The sequence below is a fragment of the Rhamphochromis sp. 'chilingali' genome (genome assembly GCF_963969265.1).
Source record: "Rhamphochromis sp. 'chilingali' genome assembly, chromosome: 2".
Lineage (NCBI taxonomy): Eukaryota > Metazoa > Chordata > Actinopteri > Cichliformes > Cichlidae > Rhamphochromis > Rhamphochromis sp. 'chilingali'.
Window position 1 is genome coordinate 67,387,723 of NC_137930.1, and position 25,688 is coordinate 67,413,410.

At 40.4% G+C, this 25,688-nt stretch overlaps 2 protein-coding genes across 3 annotated transcripts; both read right to left on the bottom strand.

Moving 5' to 3' along the window:
* Positions 1 to 1,248: 1,248 nt before the first annotated feature.
* Positions 1,249 to 12,930, bottom strand: wfdc1 (WAP four-disulfide core domain 1). 2 transcript variants are annotated; one of them, XM_080867043.1, is made up of 7 exons: positions 12,407 to 12,930; positions 3,284 to 3,479; positions 3,037 to 3,120; positions 2,441 to 2,581; positions 1,955 to 2,005; positions 1,812 to 1,866; positions 1,249 to 1,722 (listed from the first exon to the last, which is right to left on the bottom strand). In XM_080867043.1, the coding sequence occupies exons 1-7, from the start codon at positions 12,515 to 12,517 to the stop codon at positions 1,713 to 1,715; spliced, it is 648 nt and encodes a 215-aa protein (XP_080723169.1). In that variant the 5' UTR covers positions 12,518 to 12,930; the 3' UTR covers positions 1,249 to 1,712. The 2 variants fall into 2 exon arrangements, with proteins under 2 accessions (XP_080723169.1, XP_080723170.1); XM_080867044.1 differs by having other exon boundaries at positions 1,807 to 1,866; positions 12,407 to 12,929.
* Positions 12,931 to 21,162: 8,232 nt separating this feature from the next.
* LOC308385006 (monocarboxylate transporter 13) lies at positions 21,163 to 25,139 on the bottom strand (the record flags this gene model as incomplete). Its single annotated transcript, XM_080863725.1, has 5 exons — positions 21,163 to 21,368; positions 22,951 to 23,191; positions 23,484 to 24,190; positions 24,270 to 24,413; positions 24,905 to 25,139. 5 exons carry the CDS (start codon positions 25,137 to 25,139, stop codon positions 21,163 to 21,165), a joined length of 1,533 nt encoding a protein of 510 aa, XP_080719851.1.
* Positions 25,140 to 25,688: the final 549 nt, after the last annotated feature.

A 25,688-nucleotide genomic window follows, 5' to 3' on the forward strand; every position in this document is an offset into this window, starting at 1 on the left:
TGCCTTATCTTTTATTCTCTTGTGTTGTTTATTAATGGAAATCACAGGCTCTAAATATAAATTGTCTTAATTTAAGGAAATGTTTGTCCAGCGGGGGAGTGGTGACCTTAACGGCCACCTCCACAACCACCACTACCACTGGCTACCTAACACTGGGGCTTTGTAAAAAGACCCACTGGGTCAGAAAGTGTTCAAGCTTGTTTTTACAAGCTGACTGTGGATTTGTATAACTGCACAAACATTACATGTTTTTGTGCTAAAGAACGCAAATATTTCTGTTCTCTGTCATGAGCAAGATGGGGAACCAAATCAGTGCCATTCTTGCAGAAGTTGTTTGTGCAAACTTCCAAACAGTTTCAAATGCAATGTGGTCTAAAGCACTTATTTCAGCTACAAACTGAGGCAGCTCATTTGAAAGCTGTTCTGCTGTTTCTGCTACTAAATGAGAACAAAGAAGTCTGTGTTTCTCTTGGGAAAAGAACCGTGCAATATTATTTTTGCCTTTTCGTTTCATTTTTAGATCGTGAACAGAAAGCTAATTTGACTGCATGCAGATGTACATAAATGTTCTTGGCTTGACAGAATGTGAATAGTATTTTCACACATCTTAAAATGACTTGGGAAAGAGAACCAAAGGACAACTTTTTTTTTAAAATAAAGTGGTTTATTTAGAATAATCAAGGCAGCGACATAGCACCAATCAGATGGAAATATTCAGACATCACTTTAGTTCTGCACAGAGTGGTTTTCTTTCACGTGTGACCAGCTTATTCTTCTGTTATTATATGCAGCAATTACCAAAGCACCATTTAAATATTTACATGGAAGCAAAATCCCTTTCTTTTATCATGTGTATACTGCAGCAGGGATTATTGTCTCTCATATAGTATGTTAATGAATAACTGTTCTGAACTGGTACATATTTACTGCATAAGTCGTCAAAGAAGTGTAAATGAAATCAGTCTTTTCAAAACGAGTCACTTTCCTTCAGTAGGTTAATTTAAGTTTTCTTTTTCACAGGGGGAGCATCTCGAATAGGCCTCTTAAATAAACAGTTTTGTCTTTCTTTATTTTGCTTTCCAAGTCACAGTCAGCATCTGTTAGCTTGTACATACCTGCAGCTGTTCTGAATTTACTGATCCACATACTCACATGGTATTATTTTTTAATTAAGAGTTATTAGCGCATAATATAAAACATCTGGATTTTCTTAGCTGACTCACGGCTACACCTGGATTTTTTTTCCTCTTGTCCATAAAACATTCCAGATTTCAGAAGAGGAATTTAGAGCTAAGAATGAAGCCCACATGGTCTTGATTTTTTCTGCTGACCAGTCTTAAGAATAGAGAGCATGGCAGTGGATGAAAATAGGAACAAATTATAGAGAGGGGGGAGGGGGCTGCAAAAATCGGGGTTGCTTAGACAATTTTGCTAATCAGCTTCAGTTTGCACCTTGCGCTACCTTCACCAAAAGCCTCTCCTCCTCCCTTTTTGCTGACATCAAACAGAGGGACAAAAGTGCTTTTTTTCTTTGGATGCATGCTGAGAGTGTGAGAAACTCGTCTCCCTGTGGACACGTGACTGACGAGATCGGGATCAGATCTGACCTTTTTTTAAACTACGCCTCATCTGATCCCGGTTTAGCTGCGAGCGGATCAAACAGGACTGGACTGATGTCTGAGGTTGTGCTATGCTCGAAGCTGAGGCTGAGTTCAAGTCGACCTGAGCAGAAAAAAAAATGGGTCTGTTTACAGGAAAATGCAGATGAGGATGATTTTATTTTTATGTGAGTGGCTGAGAACATACTTCACCCCAGGTGCTTGTGGTGATGCTTTTCATAGCCCACTGCACTGTTAGAGCTGGTACCTATCAAATAAAAAAGCCACAATGATGTCAGACATATTAGCTTTACTTAATATTCAGTTTGAAGCTTTTATTCACTTGAGCTTCTTACCTAAGTAGTCCTTGTAGTCCTTAAAGTATTTGTGTCTCAAGCTACGTCCATCTGTAATTAAAATCACCGTTATATGCACAAACTGAATGAATGGATAAAGTTCCCTCTGTCAAATACTTGGTTTAATATTTCTGCCAACAGCTTCAATCACACGTTATCAGTTCATCTCGTGGCCGTCTATTCATTTGCAAGGTCACTCCAGCATGTTTATTTCAAGATCTATTTCAAAGGAGAAACCTGGCATCTAACAGCGTGCCATTTGCCAAGATAGAGACACCAGAGCAGAATGCTTGGCACAGCCTGGCATTCTCATCCTGCCCTGTGGCGCTTCAGAGCACAAAGCTTTGAGAGCAGCTCTATCAGACGGTTGTTGTGAAAGTGACATATAGATAGGAGAGAATGTGTGTTAAATTCTACATTTAAAGCCACATCACAATCATGTGAGCGATCACTAAAACATTTAAGTCAAGGGAAATAAAATAATACCAGAGTTGCCGCGCTGCTTGATGCACTGTCCCCTGTTAGGGATGCCAGAGGCTGGGTTTCCTGGATTGATGATGTGGCACTCGTAGCCCGTAGGACAGTGCAGAGGCTCATCTCCATCCTCAGTAGTACTGCAGGCCTCAGCTAGTGGGCAAAAAAATACAAAAACCAACACACTCTGTACACTCTGTATCCAAGGAAACGACAATAAGAAGAGCAAAAGTCATTTTGTGGCACTATATTCTGGCTTTCCTTCAAATAATTAAAAAACAATATTTCCCACAGGAAATGCCAGCATACAAATATAAACTCAGAAAAAAACTCAAAGTTTTAGAGTTGTTTTTTTTTAAAGGAAAATGAGCAGCAAGTCTGCCCTCCTGTTAATATTTGTGGAGCGTTGTATTTGAGACTGGTGGGACTATTACAGTGAAGATGTCTTTACAGTTTGTGATTATTATTGTCACACAGGAAGGGAGGAAAGTGACTTCTGATTAAATATCACTGCACAATATTGCACTGAAAACTCAAAAATGTTCTGCAGATGGATTTTCTGGACTCACATGTGTGTTACCCTTAACTGTTCAGGTGTGTGCCCTCACCTTGCAAAACCTCCTCAGGACCGTCTAGCAGCCAACCGTTACCCCCCAACCATCGAGGCTTGGGCTGCACCAGCCAGTCCAGAACTGCTCAAAACACACACATCCTTAGCTACTGCAATACTCAACAACAATACGAGGAAAAATATAACTTCCTGCATTTCTGTGAACATCAAAATATTGCCAACCAATAATCACTTTAATATAATTTGAAGCCCTATTTTAATTCCAGTCTGCTGGTTCTGCTGACCTGGTGGTGGCTGCACAGACTCCAGGCAGGCATAGATGCAGCCATTGTAGCAGCAGCGTTTGTGGCGCTCGCATTCTGAGTCTGAGCGGCAGCCCGGGACCTCGCAGGCTCGCTCTGGTAACATCTGGGGCGGCGGTGGACACCGGTCATTCTTTTGGTGCTGTGTGGACTGGGGATGATTGAGATACTCGTAATCCTGAAAGAGAGAAAGAAAGACAGATAAATGTCTGAAATATACCATGGATGGGGTCTGTTACTTTGATGCACGATACCCTCTCTTCTTTATTTAAAGTACTGGAACATATTACCCTGGAGGCCAATGTGAGGGCAACACACACAAAAAGAAATAGAGATACCGACTTCAGAATTAGTAGATATTGAGATAGATAGATATATGCTTTTTATTTTTTTAATAACACGGTTAAAAGACAACAGATCATAAAAATGCAGCTCTGGAGTCTGGAGTCACATTAACTTTGCAGGTGTCGCTGTAAACAAAACCATAATAAGTACATTATGGATGTCTCTGTAGGATTTCACATGCTGTTATATAAATGAATTTCAAAATAAAGTAAGTAAAGCTAATCACTGGCCTCCTAATACAAGTTTACTTTGATCAGTTAGTAAAGTTGAAGCACAGTAAGATAAGATAAGATAACCTTAGTCCCACGTGTGGGAAATTTATTTTGTTACAGCAGTGCACAGTGCAAAGTTGCATTGAAGAATTAGAGAAAAAACACTGGAATAATATATCTATGAGATACTGTACACAATAGAATAGAATAAAATAAAAATAAAATACTATATACAATCGAATAAAATAGAATACAAATGCTATATACAAGTATAATACAACAATGCCAGAAAAGAGTATTGCGTTTAGTGTTATTGCTATTGCACATGTGTGGACGTGTGTGTTTGATCAGTTGAAGTAAAAGCTTAGTTTCACTGTAGACAGGAAGTATTTTCAGAATAGGTGCTGGCTGTGCTGCATGTATGTAGATTAGACTGAGACAGTTTCATTCAGTGTAATAATATCTGTGACCACATTGCAACCAGCAGAGGGCGACAATACACCTGAGGGAGCACATCCAGCACGCACTTAGCTGAACTGTGCACAGGAGCGGTGAAGGTTTGATTTCTGCATGCATGCCTGCCTACCAATACCTTAACCTGGATTGGTCAGGTGTTTCAGTGTGGGACCGAACACTTACTTCCCTGGTGAATGAGAGGGAGAAAGTAGGCCACTATGAAGCTGAGCAAAGATCCACTTCACACACAGTTCTGGCAAGAACAAGTGGAGGGAAGTGTTTTGTTTTTTTATTATATTTTTTTGTTCACTGCTGGTATTGAATATCTGATGTTGTGCACCACAGAATAAGTGACCATTCATTGTTCTGGGGGTTTGTGCACATGGAAATTATTATAGCAAAATCCCAAGAAGCACAGCTGCCATCAACTAAACACCAACTCTCATATTTTCTCACGAACTGTATTTACTTTTCTGGACGAAGCGTCAGTGTTTTCTCTCCTTTTAACTGTATCAAAATGAACAGTTTGGTTTAACCTCGGATCCTCCAGAGCGGAGGAACATATTTGGGGAATATTTTATTAATTGGCTAGAGTTTATTTTCTAAACTGGTCAAGGTAGTGCATCTCTGTCAAACTGTTTGTCATGATGTTGAAAGCACACGGTGCAAGAAACAAGTGAAACTGCAGCATCGTTTCTGAATGGGCCAGAGTGCAGATGAAAGCGAGAAAGAGGAATTTGTTTTTGTTTCTTCTTACACTAGATTTGTAATTAGATAATTGGCTTCTGGGTGGCACACGATCATTAAAACTGTGCTGTTTATTTGGCAGGCTTGCAGGCTGTTCCTCCGAACCAACCAGTGAAACACAAAAGACAAATGTTTGGCACTCATGGTGGCACCACAAACACTTTAAAAATGAATTCGTTTCTTCTGGCAGCTGAGAGCTCGGTGGGTGTTTGGTGTACGGGGTGAGGTCGGCGAGATGGAGAGAACGTTGTGTTCTTCGGTTAATTTGAAATTTCGATTATTTTACCGAGTTGAAATGAGATTCCTCTTTTGCCTGATACTTTGGGCCTGAAATTTGTTTCTCATCAGTCGTTTTGACACATGGACAGAAACAGGAAATAACTGGATACCTTAGTAAAGCTTTTCATCTCCAAAGAACAAGAATATTGTTTGTCAGTTTGCTGCGGGTGTTGTCTCTGATGTTAGTCGGTGGTCAGTGATTATTTTATTGCTTTTCTAGTTAAATTCCACTCTAATTTTTATGTGTATGCTGGCCTCATACAGACAGGAGTCTACTGGAGCTCCGTACTCATTCACAGCATCTCTTCTGTGAATGAGTACTACAAAGTTTGCTCAGACTGGATAATTACATAATGATTATTACACTATCTGAACTTATCTTATATCCGATCTGTTCCCAGTGTATCCTGCAAACCTCTCCTACAAAAAGCTCAAGCGTGCCCTTCCTGTTTATTCAACTGCATGCTTTTGTGTGTGTGTAGTTTGAACTTGCTCTTAATTATACCATACAGGCAAAAGTGCACACTGCAGGAGCCATTCACTGATTTATTACAGCTCCCCGAGAACGCTACCATCACCCATGCTGGTTCGGACTGTGCTTTGGTTAAATATCTGTTACTCTTCTTTTACTTTAACCACTTTGTTCTCAGTTGTCATCTCATGATTTTTCCACTGCTGTACGCCAGAAGGGCTGTCATGCTCTGTTTCTTGAAGTCTATCATAAAATCTCACACACATCTCTCAGATGTTCCACAGTGTTTATTTACACTCCTGTCTGCTGCTTCTCCCCAATAAAGAAACTGCCAGCAGGCTTGTGTGTGATGTTCATGAATATCTGTGGGAATATTTTCCCCTCCATCTATCTATCTGTCACTGTCTGTACTCCATCTCGCTCACTCTTTGATGCTTTCATTTTCTTTCTTCCCCTGCTGTTGGTGTCGAAAAGCAACACGACAGTAGCTTTAAAGTCTGATCTCAGTTGCTGATTCTTTCACTCGTTCCAATTTCTCACAGAGAGGTGATGAGGAGAAGCCACCACGCCTGGCTCCCTTGGTAGGACCTGGGACCATTTCGTGGCCTTTCCGTTTTTTAATTCCACGCCATTTCCACTGTGTTTAATGGAGTATAGCCAAATTTTCAAACATGTATTTTTTTCCCATTTTATTTTAAAATTTCAGTCTGAGTTTTTTAAATGAGCTTAAATGGCTGAATAAAAGGCATGCATCCACTATCGAACCTCGTGGCCGATTTGTGCCCCATTGAAACCCATTATAAACGCTATTTTTCACGCCAGAAAAATTACGGTCAAAGGGATCGTCAGGTTTCCAGCTTAGGTTTCGTTTTGGACTACAGGCCTTAGAGTTGTAATTTTTTTATTTGTCCACCGGGTGGCGCCCTTGCTCCACATGTGACGCCTGCTGGAACATACACATGTTCTCCAGCGGCCTGCTCGAGACAGATACCCGGAAAAGGCAGACTAATTTCCCGCGTACAGCAGCAGCTTGGCCCGCTGCTCGTTCCGGACCATTTTCTGACCTTAGGTTCGTTTGAGGGTGCATTAATTTTTTTTAATCAACAGGAAATGACGTATTTGTTTTCACGTGGTAGCGGAAGTGTGTGCTGCAGACACGGGAACCGAACCATATGCTCCGGCGCTGCGCGAAACACACCCGCGGCAGAGGCACTCCTCCCCGGGGGAGCAGGAGCAGCAGCGCCGCCTGGGGACATTTTTGGCTTCTGCAAAAAAAATTAAAACCGGATCGAAATTAATGTTGGTGCCAATCTTTTGTCCATCTAAAGGCCTAATTATAATAACAATAAAATATTACTTCAAATGTTTTTTTTGGAAAATATTTTATGTTTTATGTTTTATGTTTTTGGGGCAAAAAAAGCAGTGCGCTCATGTGACGAAACCGGGATATAAAGGGTTAAAATCCGCGAAATGTAATTAAAACTTGACATGAATATTTCAAGGAGAAGTAGGTCTAAAAGATTGGCTAATTTAAAGTGGAATAAAATATTAATATATACATTTTTTATAGCACTTTTTGGGCGTGGTCGATAGTGTGCATTTTATGAAATGCGCTCCTGGAAAAAAATAAAAGGCGATCGAAATGACTGTTGGTGCCAATCTTTAGTCCATCTAAAGGCCTAATTATAATAACAAACAAATATTACTTCAAATGTTTTTTTTGGAAAATATTTAGTTTTTTTGTTTTTTGGGGCTAAAAAAACAGGGCGCTCATGTAATAAAACTGGGATTTAAAGGGTTAAAACAATGAAAATATAATTAAAACTTGACATGGATATTTTAAGCAGAAGTAGTTTTAAAAGATTGACTAATTTAAAGTAGAAAAAAATATTGATATATAACATTTTTAGAGCACTTTTGGGGCGGGACCATTTTTTGGTCCCGAGGTTCACGAAAGGATGGGATTTTGAGGTCCTAAACTGAACTGAAATCTGACCATTTGAAGTAACGACAAAACAAAATCGGAGACAGATACTAACATTTTCTGCTTCGTCTGTGCAAGGATGCAAGTGCACGAGCACACACATGCACAGAAACTTGGATCTACAAACAAACCAAAGAATATATATAGGCTGCTGGTGCAGCCTAGATCTCTCGGTTGAAATCTAGAGGTGATCGAGCGTTTGCTCTGGCTGCACCAGAGTTGTGCAACCTTCCGATTAGCATCCGGGCGTCTGACTCTATTCAATCTTTTAAATCACGGCTTAAAACGTATTTGTTTAATCTTGCTTTTTCTACCGGCTAAATGCTGGCCTTGTTTGCAGAGATTTATTTATTCTTTTAATTTTCCTATCATGCTTTTATTTCCGCTGTGTGTGTCTTGTCGCCATTGTGTTTTGATGGCATAGTTATATTGTGCTATAGTTATATTTTTTCTATTGGTGGCTTTTCCTGTGAACATAATTTTACACTTCTATTTTTTTATGACTCTGTTTATACTTGTGTTAATTTGTTTTATGTTAAGCGCTTTGGCATGTCGTTGGTTTTTAAATGTGCTCTATAAATAAAGATTGTTGTATATATTTCCATGGTGTACACACAGGTAAACGTGTTTGGTCTTTTGGTTAGGTTTCAAGGTTTCATTTTAAATCTGGAAGATCTTCAGCTTTTACTAAATGAAGAAACTCACAGCACACATCTGGTTAGATTTTGTGTTGTGAGACCCAATTTCCTGCTTCTAGAGCAGCTGTCAGTTTGACAGAAAGACAGAAGAGCAAACGCAGCAGGCTAAGTTGTGAGGAAAACAGACAAACTGTAAATCAGTAAGACATGAGAGCTTTAATGAATGATGGGAAATCATGTTGACAGACATCATGTTGGTTTACACAACGTTCTTTCAACAGAAGGAATGTTTGGGATGATTTGGACGGGAGTTTATATTTGAGGTTTGTGGTACTGAGCAATAATCTGCTCCAGTGTTATGTCCAGTAATGTGCTGCTGACCACCAGACTCAGATCTAACTGGAATTAATCCTGCTTTGAGCTGCAGAGTTAAATAGCTGACAGGTCATGTCTCAGAAAAGAAAACAAATATATTCATTAGAATATATTAATAATAACAGAAAAATTATCCCAAATTGTAGATTCTAAGCGAGAATAGTGTTACACTACTATGATATAACTGATGGTTTATAGCTAATGACCAATGGCTGCAGTAGTTTCCTTCATATTGACACTCTGTCCTCTCAGAGCTCTGAGCCTCCACAAAGCAAATCTACATGTTTAAAGTCACCATATTTAAAACTTCACAGCTACAAACGTGGCCTGGTCTTTCTACAGTCAGCGCCTTCCATGCATTTATAAATCCCAGGCTTACAGACTTTTCCCCTTTTTCCTAATAATAAACAATAATAATATTACACTTCATTTACAAGCACCTTTCAAAACACTCAGGGGCCCTGTACAGTAAATGAACAAAAACCAAGTAAAAGAGCACTAAAAATAAAGAAGTTAGAAGTAGACAGTGCACATGTGATCACAGGGGGAAAGTAGTTTTAAACAGATGAGTTTTGAGCTTAGAGCAATTGCATACAGCTGGAAACAATATTCCTTGCATTAAAGTGTTCAAACTTTAGCTCTGAAACTGTTTGCATTACAAGACAAGCCATCACCACCAGTCTGCAACATTTACGCCACAAATGTCCACAAATCTCTCAAAGATCAGGCAGCAGTTGCATGCTTATCCTTCAAACACATGACCAGACAAACGCCAGGAAGCCCAAGTGTTTCACGTTCTGCTTAATAGCAGATACTGTCAGAAGGGCCCACATCACTTCACTTAGATGAAACTAAAGATTTATAATGCTACTGTGAGACACTGCTTTGCACACGGGCATGCCCAGGCAGATGTCTGAGCCAGACTGTGTTATGGCTATATGAGACTAAACAATCTGGTTGAGTGGTGGGTGTGTGCAAAGCAAATCTGGAATCTGAAAATCTGGGCAATGATTTGGTAAGAGGGGGAAACTTATAGATCCAAAACTTTCAAACTGAGGCGCTGCTGAGGTATTTATCTCAGACATAAGAGTGGGTCCATTTCCTTTTTGTTCCTTTTAAGCGCTTAAACAGAACAGGCAATCTCCAGCCTGATTAGACAGGTGCTGAAAACTGGCCTAATTCTATTAGCATCTCTATCACTCTGACCATTGCAGCCTTTAGGCCCATTTCTTACCTAAATACTCTGATTACATGTAAATCATTCTTAGACCGGCATGTTTCTATTGAAGCGCAGAGATGGAACATGGAAAGACTGTCATGCAAACACCTTTCTTTCAAAAGATTTACAAGTATACTAAATGATAAGATAAGATAAGATAAGATAAGATAAGATAGAACTTTATTAATCCCTCGGGTGGGTTCCTCTGGGAAATTCGACTTCCAAAAAAAAGCACAGCAACGACCGAAGTTACAGTTACAGAATTGTTATATATATATATATATATATATATATATATATATATATATACACACACACACACACACACACACACACACACACACACATATATATAAATACAGAGACAAATATAAATAAAATATACAAAGGGGATAAATAGAATAAATAGGAATAAAAAATAAAAATACAAGTGATCAACTCTTGGTGTACACAGTGCATGTAGCACTTCTCTTAAATCCAAGTGATACTTTGGTTTTGGGAAAATGTCAGCGTGTTCTATCCATTACTGACCAAAATACATTCTTTAAGGTTAAAACAAACATCTGCCAAAATCTGACCTCCTCTCCTGTATTAATATACGAACCTACTTGCATGTAAAAATTTTGGTTAATCTAAACGGATCGTGTATTCATATTGTTATGGTTTAAAGCTTATTATACAATCTCAAGAAAAGGCTTCAAAAGGCAAAACTGAGCATGTTGGTGGTCTTGTGTTGATTTCAAATTTACCAATTTTCCTTTCGAGACAAAATATCCTTCTGTGGAGTGTGTATGTTAAATACTGCGTGACTATAATTTGTCTTTCTGTATGGCCTTGGCGTTATGAATGAGGCTGAGTGTGTGTATGTGGGAGATTTAAAAAAAAGAAAGATTGCAAGATACCGAGATGAAAAGGTTCAAGGAGTAAAAGGCAAACTCTGTCTATAGAGCTGTCTCAGCATGTTCCAATTACTGCAGCTTTGAGGCAGAGTCCAGACGGACGGTTCTTTTGGCCCATCCTGAGAGCAGGAGGAGACCAGAGAAAGATATTTGAGGGAAAACGGAGGGTGGTGTACTGAGAGAAGCACACGGTCAGCGGGGAAGAGAAATCGGGTCAGAACGAGGGTGGAATGGTAACAGTTACATACAGTATTAGAGAAAGGCTGAAAATGAGAGACAGAGGCCACAAACAAGTCAGAAGGTGAGAACACTGAAGCATGAAAGGTTACAGAGAGGAAAGGCAGCACGCTACAGTGAGCCCTTGTTAGAGATGATCAATCAGCTACACTGAGCTGAGTTAACAAGCGGGGGCCTGGCCTGCAAATTCAGTTCCTGCCCTAATAATCCACTACACACACACACACACACACACACACACACACACACACACACACACACACACACACACACACACACACACACCAACTAATGCTGAACATCCCATATACCCCCCACTGCTCCTATAGAATTATTACTTATTCCAACCTGTTGCACACTCTCTGTTACTCTTCAAAACTCGCCTGTCTGAGTGGATTTTTCATGCATCTATAAATCAAAGCACATCTGCTCTCAAACCGTTGTTTCGCAACGGTGAAAGAAATGTTAAAGTTCTCTCAAGCAAAACACCGACTCTTCTCCAGACTGAACTACGTACTTACTCTGTTACATTTTTGTTGATCTGATTTTTAGCATTTTTTAAAATGTATTTGTTTCAATGTTTCATCTGAAAACTAACAAGCATGCCTATCTCATACAGTTTCCGTTAAAAGCTACAATATTTCCCGATGATAATAAGTGATCATATAAAAAAAGCTAGCATCGTGTGGATTGGGCCTATTTAATCAAAATCATGGTCATTACCTAGCCACAGTTAGCATAGCTGGGACATGTGGGGTGCCACAAATCTAATTTCACGCTCCTGGGTTTGGAAAAGTCCTGAATTAACTTTCAGAGCTGCAATTTGTTGTTTTTCCTCCACGACTTTGGAATTGATATAAAACAAGATATAATATATAACTTTATTTACCAATTTAATCTGATTTAAAATATCCAGCTGGTGATTGTAGAGTAAAAATATCTATTTCTTCCTTTGAGTATAAAACCTGAGTAAATGCACTTTTTCTGTAAATGTGTTTTGTACTATGCCACAACACTATCGGTCATTTTAATCACAGCCCTCAGGCCTACTCGAACACCTCTCACCTCAGACACAAAACTGCCCTGACAGCTCAAAGTGCCTCCCTGTAACCGAGCAGACATTGTACTGCAGTGCTGTGAGCTTTCACCGACTTCCACTTTAAAAGATTCTCTAAACAACCCCGAGACAGAGAAATACACACACTCGTATGTACAGTAGAAAGGTGAGGTTATGTGCCCCACCTTATGGTTGAGTCCTCTTTTCCTGATTCTTCTGGCATCACTTCCTGTGGACAGGACCAACAGGGACAGGAGCACCAGCAAAGAGCCTGGCATGGTCTGTGTTCTGCACATCCCCCTCCTTCTTCTCCTTTATTTTCTCAGAAGTATTCCTTCTTCCTCTTTATTACAGAGATTTACTCGGAGTTTGTCCTGTAGCTGTTTGTAGGTCCTCTGGTTTGTTGCCTTTCCAGCTGAAGCAACAACTCTGGGTGCTCAAGTGCAGCCAGAAATTACACAAGCGCTCTCCCTCCAACAGGTCCTGCCTTTATATCCGGCTGAGGAAAAGTGACGGGCAGAATGACAGAGTAGAGAAAAAGTAGAGGAAAGTACAGAGGGGATGAATAGAGGCAGTACAGGAAAGGAAGGAGAATTGTTAGGGGGAGTAAAGAGGGGAAGGGAGAAACAGCAGCAGTCTGTGCATCAGTTACCGAGAGCTGAAACTGTCTGCTGGCACAGCGTGTGCACATGTCTCTGGAAGAGAGAAGGGGAGGTGAAAGGAGGGAGGGAGGACTGTTGGAGAGGGCAGTGAGTGTGAGACCGCCCCTTGGCCCCTCGTTGCATCTTGTAGCACATCTGGTGATCTTTATGTAAATTTGACAGCATTTTGTCAGCGTGCATTTGTGACTTATTTTATTTTATCTCGTTTCTTTGCACGGGGTTTAAAAAGACTTCACTGCTAGCCTGGAGTTCATACACGCTTTTTAACTATTAACAGTTCAAGATTGAATTACAACAGAGTTAGGACACACCTGATTCATATGGCAAGGTGTCTGAAATTGCACAAATACACCTAGCTGTCTGAATGAGTGTCCAAGTGTGAATAAATACAAGCTAATGTTTGCTGGCAGAGCACTCACAGTGATTTCAGTGGCATTGATCCATGCACAATAAAAGCATGTGGTGTATTCCAGGGAAAGGGGCCTCTCTGTCTTTTTCTCCATCATCTCCCCCCCCCCCTTAAACTAGGACGCCCTTCATCTCAACCCCACCCCCCACTTCCCCCGACTCACCCCACCACCTTACCACCGGACCTTTCTCCCCATTCTTTGCGTCTTGCACTGAAAGGGAGAAAGAATGCTAAGCCGGCACAAATCTCAGTCATTATTAGTTTTACAGAAGCAGAGCCGGTGTCACTGAGAGAGAGGCCCCTGGGCTCACTTACACAAAAGACAAAGTAAAGCAAAAGCAAGGGAGAAAAAAATGAAAATGCAAAGGGTAAGGGGTGGACGACACGGACAATAAGATATGACGATAGTGGAATTTAATGAATGATTTGTTTCATTTACCTTCCATATTTATGCTAAGTTATAATTACACTCCTGGAATGCTGGAGTGGAATTCAGCTGTCCCGTTTACAGCAGTGCTTCCCAGACATGTTCTCACATCTACATCCTGCCCTTCTTTCTAAAGGTGGAATTTACAGTATAAACGAGTATAACCAAACAAGACGAGATCAGGATACGGTTGAAACAATCCAGCCAGCAGCTACAAGATATAAGAACATATCGCTCTGAATACAGTTAAGTAATAAAACTGCTGGTCTGTGGCAAAAAAAGAGTCTATTGCATCTACTTTTATCTACACTGGGAATCAAAAAGATCAGTTACTGTGGTTTTGAAAGCAAAACATTTTCCCCCTATTTGTTTGATTTTGAATTTCAGTTGCTCTTTTCTTTTTAGCAACACCCCAAGTGCTTTAAATGCACAACAGGTCCGGACTACAGGGTGGCCAGCTGAGCACCTGTAGCCTTGCTGGCATTGCCGAAGCGTGTAAGGCCTTTCCTGGAAAACAACATCAGTTAAATGCATGCATATGTTGCTCCAAATAAGTCCCAGCTCTATATTATTCTGGATACTTTTGGTTGATAACCAGTGTCCATGATTTTCTTTCACACATATGATGAAATTTCCAAGTACTTTTTAAATTAAATACATCCATTCATACTTGCATTTTCTGTCTGCGTTTCTGTTACAGGGAACAGCATCTGAACTATTTTGGAAACAATGTTATATGTGTGTCATCTATATAAGACAGAAATGAGAAAGATAAGGGGCTGGACACCTAAAAGAAAATCTTTGATTGCAGTCTGTTTAGAGACAGGCTCCTCTTGAAAGGCAAAAAAAAAAAAATCCTTTCATCTGACAGCTGTTCTCTGGAGAAAAAGATGCATTGTAGTTGTTTCTGGGAGGATGGAGTGTCTGCAAATCTCTGGGGACTCCATATTAAATCCTCTCTGATTCTGATTAATTCTAGCCTGATTCATGCTGTAATGTTTGGTAGCTCTCCAAAGACAGATGTGGCTCAGCGGACAGAGCAGCCCCTCTTTTTCATGTTTGTACACGAGCAGAGAGTGTGATTTCATAGAAGCCAAAGAGGTAAATGTGTGACATGTGTTTCACAGCAAAGGCCAGCTTGTGCATCTGGACAGAATCTGTGAGTTTCAACAGAGGTTACATTTAAATACAAAAAGTATAAGTACCAGTAAGCTTTGTGGTTGGGGTCTACTGTAGCCAAACATGTACACACACCATGCATTCATACCACAGATGCTTGAGTTTCCCTATATAATTCATCATATTTCTTGTTGATACTGGGATTTTTTGCAGTAAATAATGGGATCAAATGTTCATTCCTCATGCTGTTAATCTTAGAGACTGCAGGAGAGGAGTTATTTAGTGCTGACGGTCTTTAACACATTGCCAAAGGCTTCTAGGGATAATATGAACCAATCACTGAGGTACTACAGAAACATTAAGCAGTACAACAACAGCTAGTAAACCTACTCCAATCACATGGACCAACCCTGACGTCTAATGTTTTGTTACCATGATCTTAGCAATAAAGGAATGAGCTTCTGCAGATTCAGTCCACAGAGACTTTATTGCTGACTCTGTGCATTAGCGTCAATGTAAGGAGGACGAAATGCACGGCAACATTTAAATGAACCAAAACCAAAGATTTACCAGATTTTGTGAACATGTGCTAAAGTGATATGTGGAAGAAGAAAATATATTTAAAATTTGTTCTGAAGATTGTTCTTTAATGTGACTTTAATGTTAAATGTGCATCTTTTGCTAAAGCATATAGTTAGGGCTGGACCAGGTGACCCTGAATCCTCCCTTAGTTATGCTGCAATAGACGTAGGCTGCTGGGGATTCCCATGATGCACTGGGTGTTTCTTCTTCACTCACTATGTGTTAACAGACCTCTCTGCATTGAATCATATCTGTTATTAACCTCTGTCTCTCTTCCACAGCATGTCTTTATCCTGTCTTCCTTCGCTCACCCCAACCAATCACAGCAGATGGCCCCGCCCCTCCCTGAGCCTGGTTCTGCTGGAGGTTTCTTCCTGTTAAAAGGGAGTTTTTCCTTCCCACTGTCGCCAAAGTGCTGCTCATAGGGGGTCATATGATTGTTGGTTTTTTCTCTGTATCTATGAAGCGCCTTGAGGCGACTTGTTGTGATTTGGCGCTATATAAATACAATTGAATTGAAATGAATCTTTGAACAACGTATTGCATTAATTTGGTCATAGAACAGTAACAAGTAAGACAAAGTAATGGACACATTTGTTTCACCTGAAGATGGTCCAATTGATCATTTACCTTCTATGTTGGAAAAAACATGGATGTTGGAACCAGAATGGCTGAAAATGTAATTATTAAAACATTTCTGAAATAGTTTAGTGACAAATAAACTGACAGACAACATGCCATTTGTGGAGTTATGCAGGGGTGAAACCAGCTTTGCGAGTGAATAGATCATTTATCTTTTTGGTGTGGCTTTTAATGTTTATTAGCTTTTTGTGTGGGCTGCGTTTGTATCAGTGAGCTGAAGCCTGAAGCTGAAACTTGTCAGATTATTCATTTCTAATCAGGCCTGTCAGTTGGGGTCAGAGGGTCAACGCAAGAGGTCACAGGTCAGCTGCGATTGGTTAGTTTGAACTCGGCTGCTGAATGTGGTCAGGAGTCAAAGTTCCACTTGGATGAGCTTTAACCCCCTGACACACGCAGTACATATGACAACAATTAGCGGAAAATTCTGATAATAAATTGTGTGTTTGGTAATAAGATGATCACGCTACATGATTTCATCCTGCAATGCTGTGCCAGAAGTGACAGAAGGATACCCGAGCTTTGTTGCACTTGTACAGAGCAGAGGGCAAGTTTTTACAGCACTTTAACTCCTTTTGATGTTGTGTACATCAAACGGCAATAAAAGTCCACCTTGTTTTATTTTTCACTAAGTCACATTGAAAAAGGTCCAGCAGGCTTTCGCTGCTTCCCAGCATTTGGTTTTAATGTGTCTGACAGAATGTAAACTCTGAGGAACCAGTTGGGATCAGTTACACAAATCTGTGACTTAATTGCAATTTTACTGATTGTTCTCATGTGTTTGCTTTTTTGTTTTCTAGTTTGAAAACTGAACTTTAGCAAATGAAGCAAATATTATACTACATGCAAAGATTGGCCTTTGATGTGCGTGATCTTTATCTACTATAACGCACATACACACACATATGCACGCACACACACACAATTTATTATTATTAAGTGTATTTAAACATGTAGTCGGGATAAGGACGAGCAGCTGAAGTTCAAACTGAGCATCAGAATGGGGAGAAAGGTGATTTAAGAGGTCAGATTAGAATGGCCAGGCTGCTTGAAGATCGCTAACTCAATTAACCTCTGATTAAAGCCAAGGTATGCAGCACATCTAATCTTGAAGCAGTTGGGCAACAGTAGAAGACCACACTGGATGCCGCTCCCGTCAGCTAAGAACAGGAAACAGAGGCTCACTTGTGGGATTGCAGTGGCATTCCTTCTAATTTGCTAAACGAGCCACTGATGAGCTCCAGTAACTAAAGTCTGACACAAATGACAGGAGATGTAATTCAATTTTAAAATGCCAACTTTGCAATGATCATAATTACATGGTAGAAAAAACATGAGCTCCCAGGTATATCGTAGCTCTTTGTCCAAGTCCACATGATGCCACTCGTTAAAGGGAGCATTAACATTAACAAACAGTCAAAGGCACAGATACTTGCTTATCTTTATATCTCAGTCAGGCCATATCTTATCTTAAGGACCTCATAGCAGCATATCACCACGATGGAGCACTTTGCTCTCAGACTGCTGGTTTACATGTGGTTTATAGGGTGTTTAATGGAAGAATGGGAGAGCAGTCACCTTTCTCTGCTTCTCCCTTCACCTCTTTTCACACTCAGTGTGCATGTAATCATTAGTTATTCATAAACTCCCCGTCTTCCTCCCGTCATCCCTAACCGGTCGTTGGAGATGGCCTCACTGAGCCTGCTTCTGCCGGGAGTTCTTCCCTGCTAGTGTCACTGAATGCATGCTCACAGGTGGTTTGGTTATTGGGGTTTTCGCTCCGTTATTGTCTTTAACTTACAATATAAAGTGAGTGTTGAGATTTGGCACCAGATAAATAAAACTGAAATGAGCTGAGCTTACATCATGGATGTGCAGCCAACAAATCTGCAGCAGCTGTGTGAACCTGCCATGTCAGTATGGACCACAGAGTCAGGAATGTTTCCAGCACCTTGTTGAATCCACGCCATGAGGAATTAGAGTAGTTCTGAATGCAAAAGCGGGTCTAACCCAGTATTAGCATTTTGATGAAGTATCGGGTCGGTGCATGTTATAAATAAAATCTTGCTTCCTTTGTATGGCACTTAAAGGTTTACTATTTAAGAGTGTTAGAGATACAGCAACACACTGATGATTTAAAGCATGGCAGCTGTTTAATACTGTGGGTTAGCGCAGGAAGAAGATCAAGGTGGAAAGATAAAAAGAGGGTGCGGGGCGGAAGAGCTGCAGATAAAAGGAGAGGAAGGGTTTGTGATAGATGACAGACAAAAAGGCATTCATGACGCCCAAACAGTTACTCCCCTTCAGTACTGTCAGTAACCTTAAAATCAGAAAAAGGCTGTTTTTATTTACAAAAGATTTAATCGCCTGCAAACTGAACGTTTATTCAAGGCAGGGAGCGCGTCAAACAAACTCCAAATTCACGTGTGTTCGTTATTCAAACTTCTAGGCTGTGTGTTTGGTTTTTTAAGTCTGTTGTAGTCTAGAACATTCCCCTGAAAGTACTACAGATATCTTGTGACATCTCAAATCAACTAAAATCAAAAATCTGCTCATGTGTACAGCTTTGATATGTTTTAGTAATGATTTCTGTGCACACTGTGAGCTTCTGTTTGCTATAAATCTTAATTAATCTAAACCCTTTTTAGCTGTTTCATTAATTTCTCATTATCAGGACGACTTTCTCACTGATGTGATTCTGCTCGATTTCCTTCTGTTCACTAAAATATCACGATACTGTATCCTCTAACACAGGGGTGCCCAATCCCGGTCCTCGAGAGCTACTATCCTGCAGCTTTTAGATGCATCCCTACTCCAACACAGCTGAATCAAATGAATGGCTTGTTATCAGGCCATTTGATTCAGCTGTGTTGGAGATGATGCTGAAAGGGTCAGATTTAGGCTGCCTCAGGTCACTGCTCTCCGCCTCGCACACTCTCTCTCTCTCTTTCTCTTTTTACACACATCCCACCGACGAGGTCTTTCCCTCATATACATGAAGAAAACACCGTATTTATTGTGACTGAATTGTTTAAATGTAAAAGTCGACTTATTAGGTTGCAGTGCACTTTACACCACATCTGGTCCATAGTTCTGAAGAAGCTGCAAAGTCTATATGACCTCTGTAACTAATATCCTATCTCATGTAATGAATAAGTCTGGATATTTTATCTGGATAAGATGTCTGATTGCAAATCATAGTCAAATTACCAACATGCTGCTGGGTCATGTTCTTCTCTTGGTACACTGTGGGTCCTCGGTATTGACTAAACATCATTTATATTCCAAAAGCTGATCACGAAGCTCAAATCATCCACACTGGTAAACTCGAATTATTCAAACTATGTAGAGATAATCCTGCAGAAAAACATTTCTTTCACAGTATCACTGTCACAGGCTTTTGCTTTGTTGTTTTTGATTGGTTGTAAAAATGAGGCAGCCTGTGGGCGGATGCCAGCAGAGCGAGAGAAACTTTCTGCTGGGCTCTGACGGACATTGGAAGGACTTTTGTCTGTTGTGCTCCGTGCACAAGTGTCAAAATAGGACGGGGGACAGAATGAGGTTTTCACAGCCACAACGATGAGCTGGTGAAAATTTGGAACAACGTGTAACTGCATGGCTCTCATATGGTCTGCAAATCACTGGTTCAATAAACCAGTCCTTACACTGAAAATGAAAACTGCATAACCCGCCCTAGTTTCTGATTTTACTGGTCTGAAAATGCACATTTGTTCAGTTCAGAAAACAATAACCGTTTCCTGACGATAGGTAGTCGCATCCGTCTCTTGGCACTCAACCACGGCGTACTGTGTGCCTGCGAGTGTGTGTGAATGAATGTGTGTGTTTGGTTTTCATGTAGAGCTCCTATGAAACATGGATTAGGTCTTTGTTCCTGTCTGGTAGATCAAAGCTTTGTGGTATTCTGAGAGCAGCTCTCTTGTTGTGGCGAGTTTTCATTTCTGTAGCCTTTTGCCTTTGCTGTGTGTGTTGGCCTGTGTGAGTCTGCATATCTTGTGCCTCTTAGTGTGGGGGCATTCCAGTGTGGGCCACTGCTTGTAAACCTCACTTTGGATCTCGTTATTACAGGTTTATGAAGAGGGATGTATTTATTTACACTCGTTACTGTGTGTTTGCATTACTGCAGGGTTTGCATGTACCAAAAATTGTACAGCATAGGACAGGAAAAAATCCCGGTGGGTTTCAAACTCCAATGTTGAAGCTTTGAATAGTTCAGATAACGTCTGGGCTGTTTACAAGGGGCCTGAAAGTAAAGGAGAGGATGCTTCACACAGTTTAGGATTTCATACAACTAACTGCAACTAATTTCCCCCCCCAATAGTCTGTAATCCTCTCTGTGATCTGTATGTATCAGCATTTTCAGCTCAGTGCTGCAGTTAGGAAGGCTGCAAATGCAATACCAGTATCTTGTCACTGGAGGGAGCCATAGTTGCATTTTAAAAGTAGCGGCTCCGCACTCGTCCATGCAGACACATCATCCATACAAGGATTAAAGACGTTCAGTAACAAAGTTGTATTTATTAACATATGAGAATGACCTTGTGAACGGTCAGGTCAAATCTTATCATTACTACAGCTTTGTGCAGACGAGTCAGCCCAGTGTTTTCTACCAGTGCTTCGGGGAGCGTACAAAATGCTCGTCAGTCTATTGGTACAAAAAGCATTGAGCATTCAGTTAAAAACGGTTAGCCCTTTCATGTGTTTCTGCTTGCTCTTTCTTGAAATTAATCTCAAATGCATCTTTAAAAAACCCCAATACATTTGTTCCTATCCACTGACTGCAAACACGCCTGCAGGACTGACACTGCTAACACTGAAAATAACAAAAACGAGACAGATCGCTTTGTAAAATTGTGCTTTGTGAAAAGTAAACAGAGGGTTGCGAAGTGTTTATATCAAAATGACAAAATGACAATTTCTTTATTTCCAGTGGAAATTTTGTGTGACGTTTGTGTACGTAAAAGCAACATATGGCAGGGTGACAGTTTTTGACGTTTAACTTGCCAGTCCTTGCTTTCTTCTTTTTCCTTTTTTGATGGCAATCTTTGGCTCAGTCACCATTTTAAACTCACCAACTGCAGAATATCATGTCATGTCCTGCTCCTCTTTTTCTTCCCCTCCTAGACTTTGTCCTTTGTTGTCCTTGTGTGTACTCTGGCTCTTGTTAGCTGTGCCCTGACCTCTTCGGTTCGTTATGTGGAGGAGGAGCAGGAACAAGGCAGAGACAATGAGAGACACCCCTGCCATGAGGAAACCTGTCCCATAATCACTCATCTTGTCAATGAAGAATCCTAAAAGGAAAAGTAGAAGTGGGACAACATCTATTCATCACTGGAATTCACCTGCGCTGTCAAAAAACCAACAAACACAACAATGTTTAAGCTATGTTATTGTTCATGAACAAGCAAAAGACTGAGGCAGAAATTGGATTGCACTAACATTAGGTTCATCCTAAGGCAATGAAGCCAGCGACGCACATGAAGGAAACATAAATAGAATCTTTGATGCATCCTCAAAATCCATCAAGTCTCCGGTCATCAAAGTAGTAGAAGTAGTTAGAAATAGCCTCTGTGTCAGAGGAACCATGTTAAGTTAAAAATAGGACACCACTGGCTATATTTGCATCTACTTCACTTCAATGAGCATTTAACTATATTTGAGGTCAGTTTCAGCCTTGAGCGTGTTCTTTAATTCAACATTTAAATGTGGGGGGTGTCACTTTTATCCAAATTAAGAGATTTTTAGGGAGTTAAATAAATAAAAAGATTCTTTAAATGTCAGCAGGAAAGTAAGAAACTGGGGGAGGACTGAAAAGTATTTGTTGATATTTTTCTATGCAACATTTTCTTTTGTTTAAAGAAAAATCAAATAACCATAAATCTTCCACCAAAGGCAGCGTATCTGTCTGTCTGCATGCCAAATCACACCGGATGTTTTCTAATCTCTATTAACTGCTTTTCTTTAGTGTTGTGTGTGAATGTGAGTCACAACCTCCATAATCAGGTTAAATCCTCGCTGATTTGGGAGGCGGGGCTCATGGTATGTGTTGGTTTGCACAGAGAGAGGAGAGGAGCAGAAAAACATTTTACTGTAATTTAGTTCAAGAAATGCCTTTTTAATTAAATTCGCAGACAGATTACTGGAGATGTATGATGGCATATTTGCAACTCGTTTAAATATATCTTGGCAAGGTGGTGAGATGAAATAGCTGAAAAAAGGACACATGCACTTCCAGTTAGGCGTCTATTTGCCATTTGTCATCTCTTTGCTCTTTTTTTCTGCTTTGCATGCATAGTTACTGCAGCTGCTGTTGCAATGCAGTGTAACAGAAGGAAAAATCAGTGGGAAAGAGCCTCTCTTTAACAAGAAAAAGACATATTTGGAAGCGATCAGCTGTAAAATAAACATAAAGTAGCATCATAATGTGATTTTTACCCACTTGCCCTCTAAATACAAAAGAAAGTGTAAATAGAATAACAAGGATTCTGTCAGATGGACATTTGATGAAATCCATTATTAATTGTAAAGCAGTACTGAATGTAAGCAAGGTATCAAAATCTCATTTGATTCCACTGAGCTTCAGTGCGCTGCAGTTACATCGTAGAAAAATGCATAAGCACAACCACTGTGTAAGACTTTATGTATTGGATAATGTGAGGGGACACTGCGACCTTGAAATGTTTCTAAAGCTTTGCAAATAGAAATGTTAATATAAAGCAACAATTCAATAATTATACCTTTTAGTTTGCAGTCACAACACCTAAATGGATGAGTTTCACAGCAACAACATAAAGTTAAAAATCCATTTCTTTTGTGATATTCACAGAAGGTTTAACATGTCTGTTGTTTTTAGTGTTCACTATAAAAACTCACCAGCAATAGGTGGTCCAAGCAGGCCTCCGCTGCTGCGTATAAGCATGAAGAACCCCAGTGCACTTCCGAGCCTCTGGATGCCCACAACCTCAGCCAGCACAGTGATGTGAATGGCAACCGTTGCACCATACACCAGCCCGTAAACTGCACTAAAAGCAACCAGCTCTGAAAACGAGGTAGCCAACGGGCATAGCAGTAACACTGTACCCAGCAGAATCACTGTAGCCGTCAGCTGCTGCACCTGGAAATGGGAAACAGTGCATTAGAGTGTTTCTTAGTTTCAGACTAGAGGGCTAGTTACATTTTTTTTCTCAATGAGTCGCCGGGAACATCCCAAGTATCGATGCATTATTTACCTTTCCGTAGATATTAAGTTGTAATGATTTACTTATTGTTTCACCCATCACCTACAATATTTCTTGCTCAACAGGCATATCTGTTTGATCTGTAATACTGTTAATAAGAAGCACTTTGCTATCATGTGATTTTCAAAGTATGGTTCTAGGTCTGGTTCATTATTACATTGAACGCACCGTCTCTGTCAGTCTCAGGTTTGCCACCCAGCCAAAAAACACTCTTCCAAAGAGGTCCAGCACTGCAGAGATGGACATAAGAGCAGCTGCCTGGTACTCCTCGATCCCTTTACTGCGGGCATAGGGAACCAGGAACAGAGCTGGGGCAAAGAAACCCAGAGCAGCAAACACCCCAAACATAGAGTAGATCATGAACTGAGCATTTGTAATGAGGGTATAATCTACATACAGAAGAATTTTGTTCTTTAGTTCAGTCCACTTAGTTCTGCTGGTTGATTCTTCAGTCATATCATGTTTGTCACTGGGATCTTCAAAACATAGTTCCACTCTCCACTCATCAGCATCCTCCAGCTCTTTCCCTACATGGCAGCTGGACTTGACCTCATCCAAGTCCTCTTTAGAGACTGATCTGATTTCCAAGCTTTCTTCTGCAGCTTTTATCTCACTGCCATTAGTAGGATCTTTGGTGGCTTTCAGGGGCCTCAACAACATCCCACTTACGCACAGGTTAAGCTGCAGACCCCCTAAGATCAGCAGAGCACCTCTCCAAGAGAAGCTGTCAATCAGCAGCTGAAATAAAGGGGTGAGGACAAAGGTAAAAATGCATTCTCCTGAGCTGGATAAGGCATTTGCCACCGGGCGCCTCTTCTCAAAGTAATAGCCCAGCATGGTCACTGTGGGCGTCCACGTTAAAGCGTAGCCAAATCCTGTAGCAAAGAAAAACAGCAAATATGATATTTTCTGTGTTGTGTTTTCGGTTGGTTTTGTGTGCATTGTATCACCTACCATTTAGAAACCCTACTGTTAAGTAGAGTTCAGTGAGGTTATTGGCAAAAGCCCCAAATACAACTCCTAAGCTGCACATCAGACCCCCCGTTATCACTACAGCACGATGGCTGAATCGTGCGCTGAGTGCAGATGCCACTGGAGCTGCAAATGGACACATAGGACATACTCATATAACTGATTCCATAACAACATTTACACACTTCATAGTATAACAGATGCTTTTTAATCTGTTCTGTAACTTGCTTAGAATTTTAATCGTCGACTTAAGAGTGTCCTTTATTGTCCAGCTATATAATTTATATAACCAAACTATCCTAACAGTTGGGTTCAAAATTATATCTTATTATTTTGAGTACTTTCCTGGTAGTTTTGTGATTAATGCAGTAGAATTCATTCAGCATGAAAAGAACCGGGTGTCAAATGTTTAACCATTTTTTAAATTGTAGAAGTGCGACACCTGGTGGCCACAACTTAAAAAGTGGAGGGCATTTAAAGGGTAAACGCATCGAGATAATACTGTCAAAATAGGAAAATGTGTCGGGATGCTCCGATGTCTACTCTCACCACACTCACTTCCATACGCTTGTATTAAATACAGACATGCTTAAGATTAAAAACTTGCTGATAGTTACCTACAATGTGAATGGTAGCCACCGCAATAGAGGTGATCCACGATGTACCTGTTGCTGTGGTTTCAAAGTATCGATGTATCTCAACGTAGAATACACCAAATGCTTTAATGACCCCAAAGGTCAGACCAAAAACTAGAAAGCAGGAGAGCAGGATGAACCAGGCGTAGCCCCCGTCGGGAGCTGCAGCTGCCGCCATGGTTATCCTTCTCCTCTGAGCTCTCGATGCAGAGTCCATGTTCACTTGCGCTGGCTCCTTAAACAGTCAAATATCTACAGGGAGAAAAACAAGTATGTTATTATTTATTTATTTTTTTGGGCGCTTTTACATTTGATGTCAAATTGTTAAGCAAGATATTAATTTCCATAAGAGACTTTAATTTGTAAACAGATATTGGCTGGTGTCTCTGCACTGAAGATATTCAGAACAGCTACTAAATCTGAATGATGTTCTTGTTTAATTTCAGATGCAAATCAACATATTTTGGACACGAATACATTAAACACAAAGACGTATCTGGATACCTCTGGCTAAAATTTGTCAGTACTAAGTGAAAAAGTTACCTTCTAAGTACAGTACCCAACTGCTGTACTTAATATATGAAAATGTACATCATGATGTCAGTGAACAGAATTACTAATGCATGCAACAACAAGACCAGCCCAGGTATGTCTGAGAGCCAGAGCTGCGATTCTGTCTCCAATAACCATTTAGTCCCTAAAAACAGAGCAACTTCAGCAACCTCGCACAGAGCACTGTACTTCGAAAGTGTAACAGTACAACCAG

Excerpts from the sequence above, each read along its gene's own strand:
- wfdc1 (XM_080867043.1), bottom strand. The coding sequence starts at position 12,517 with ATGTGCAGAACACAGACCATGCCAGGCTCTTTGCTGGTGCTCCTGTCC. Across the intron at positions 3,121-3,283 it reads GTCTGTGCAGCCACCACCAG|TTCTGGACTGGCTGGTGCAG; the intron begins GTCAGCAGAACC and ends TGTTTTGAGCAG. Across the intron at positions 2,006-2,440 it reads CAAGCAGCGCGGCAACTCTG|ATGGACGTAGCTTGAGACAC; the intron begins GTATTATTTTAT and ends TTTTAATTACAG.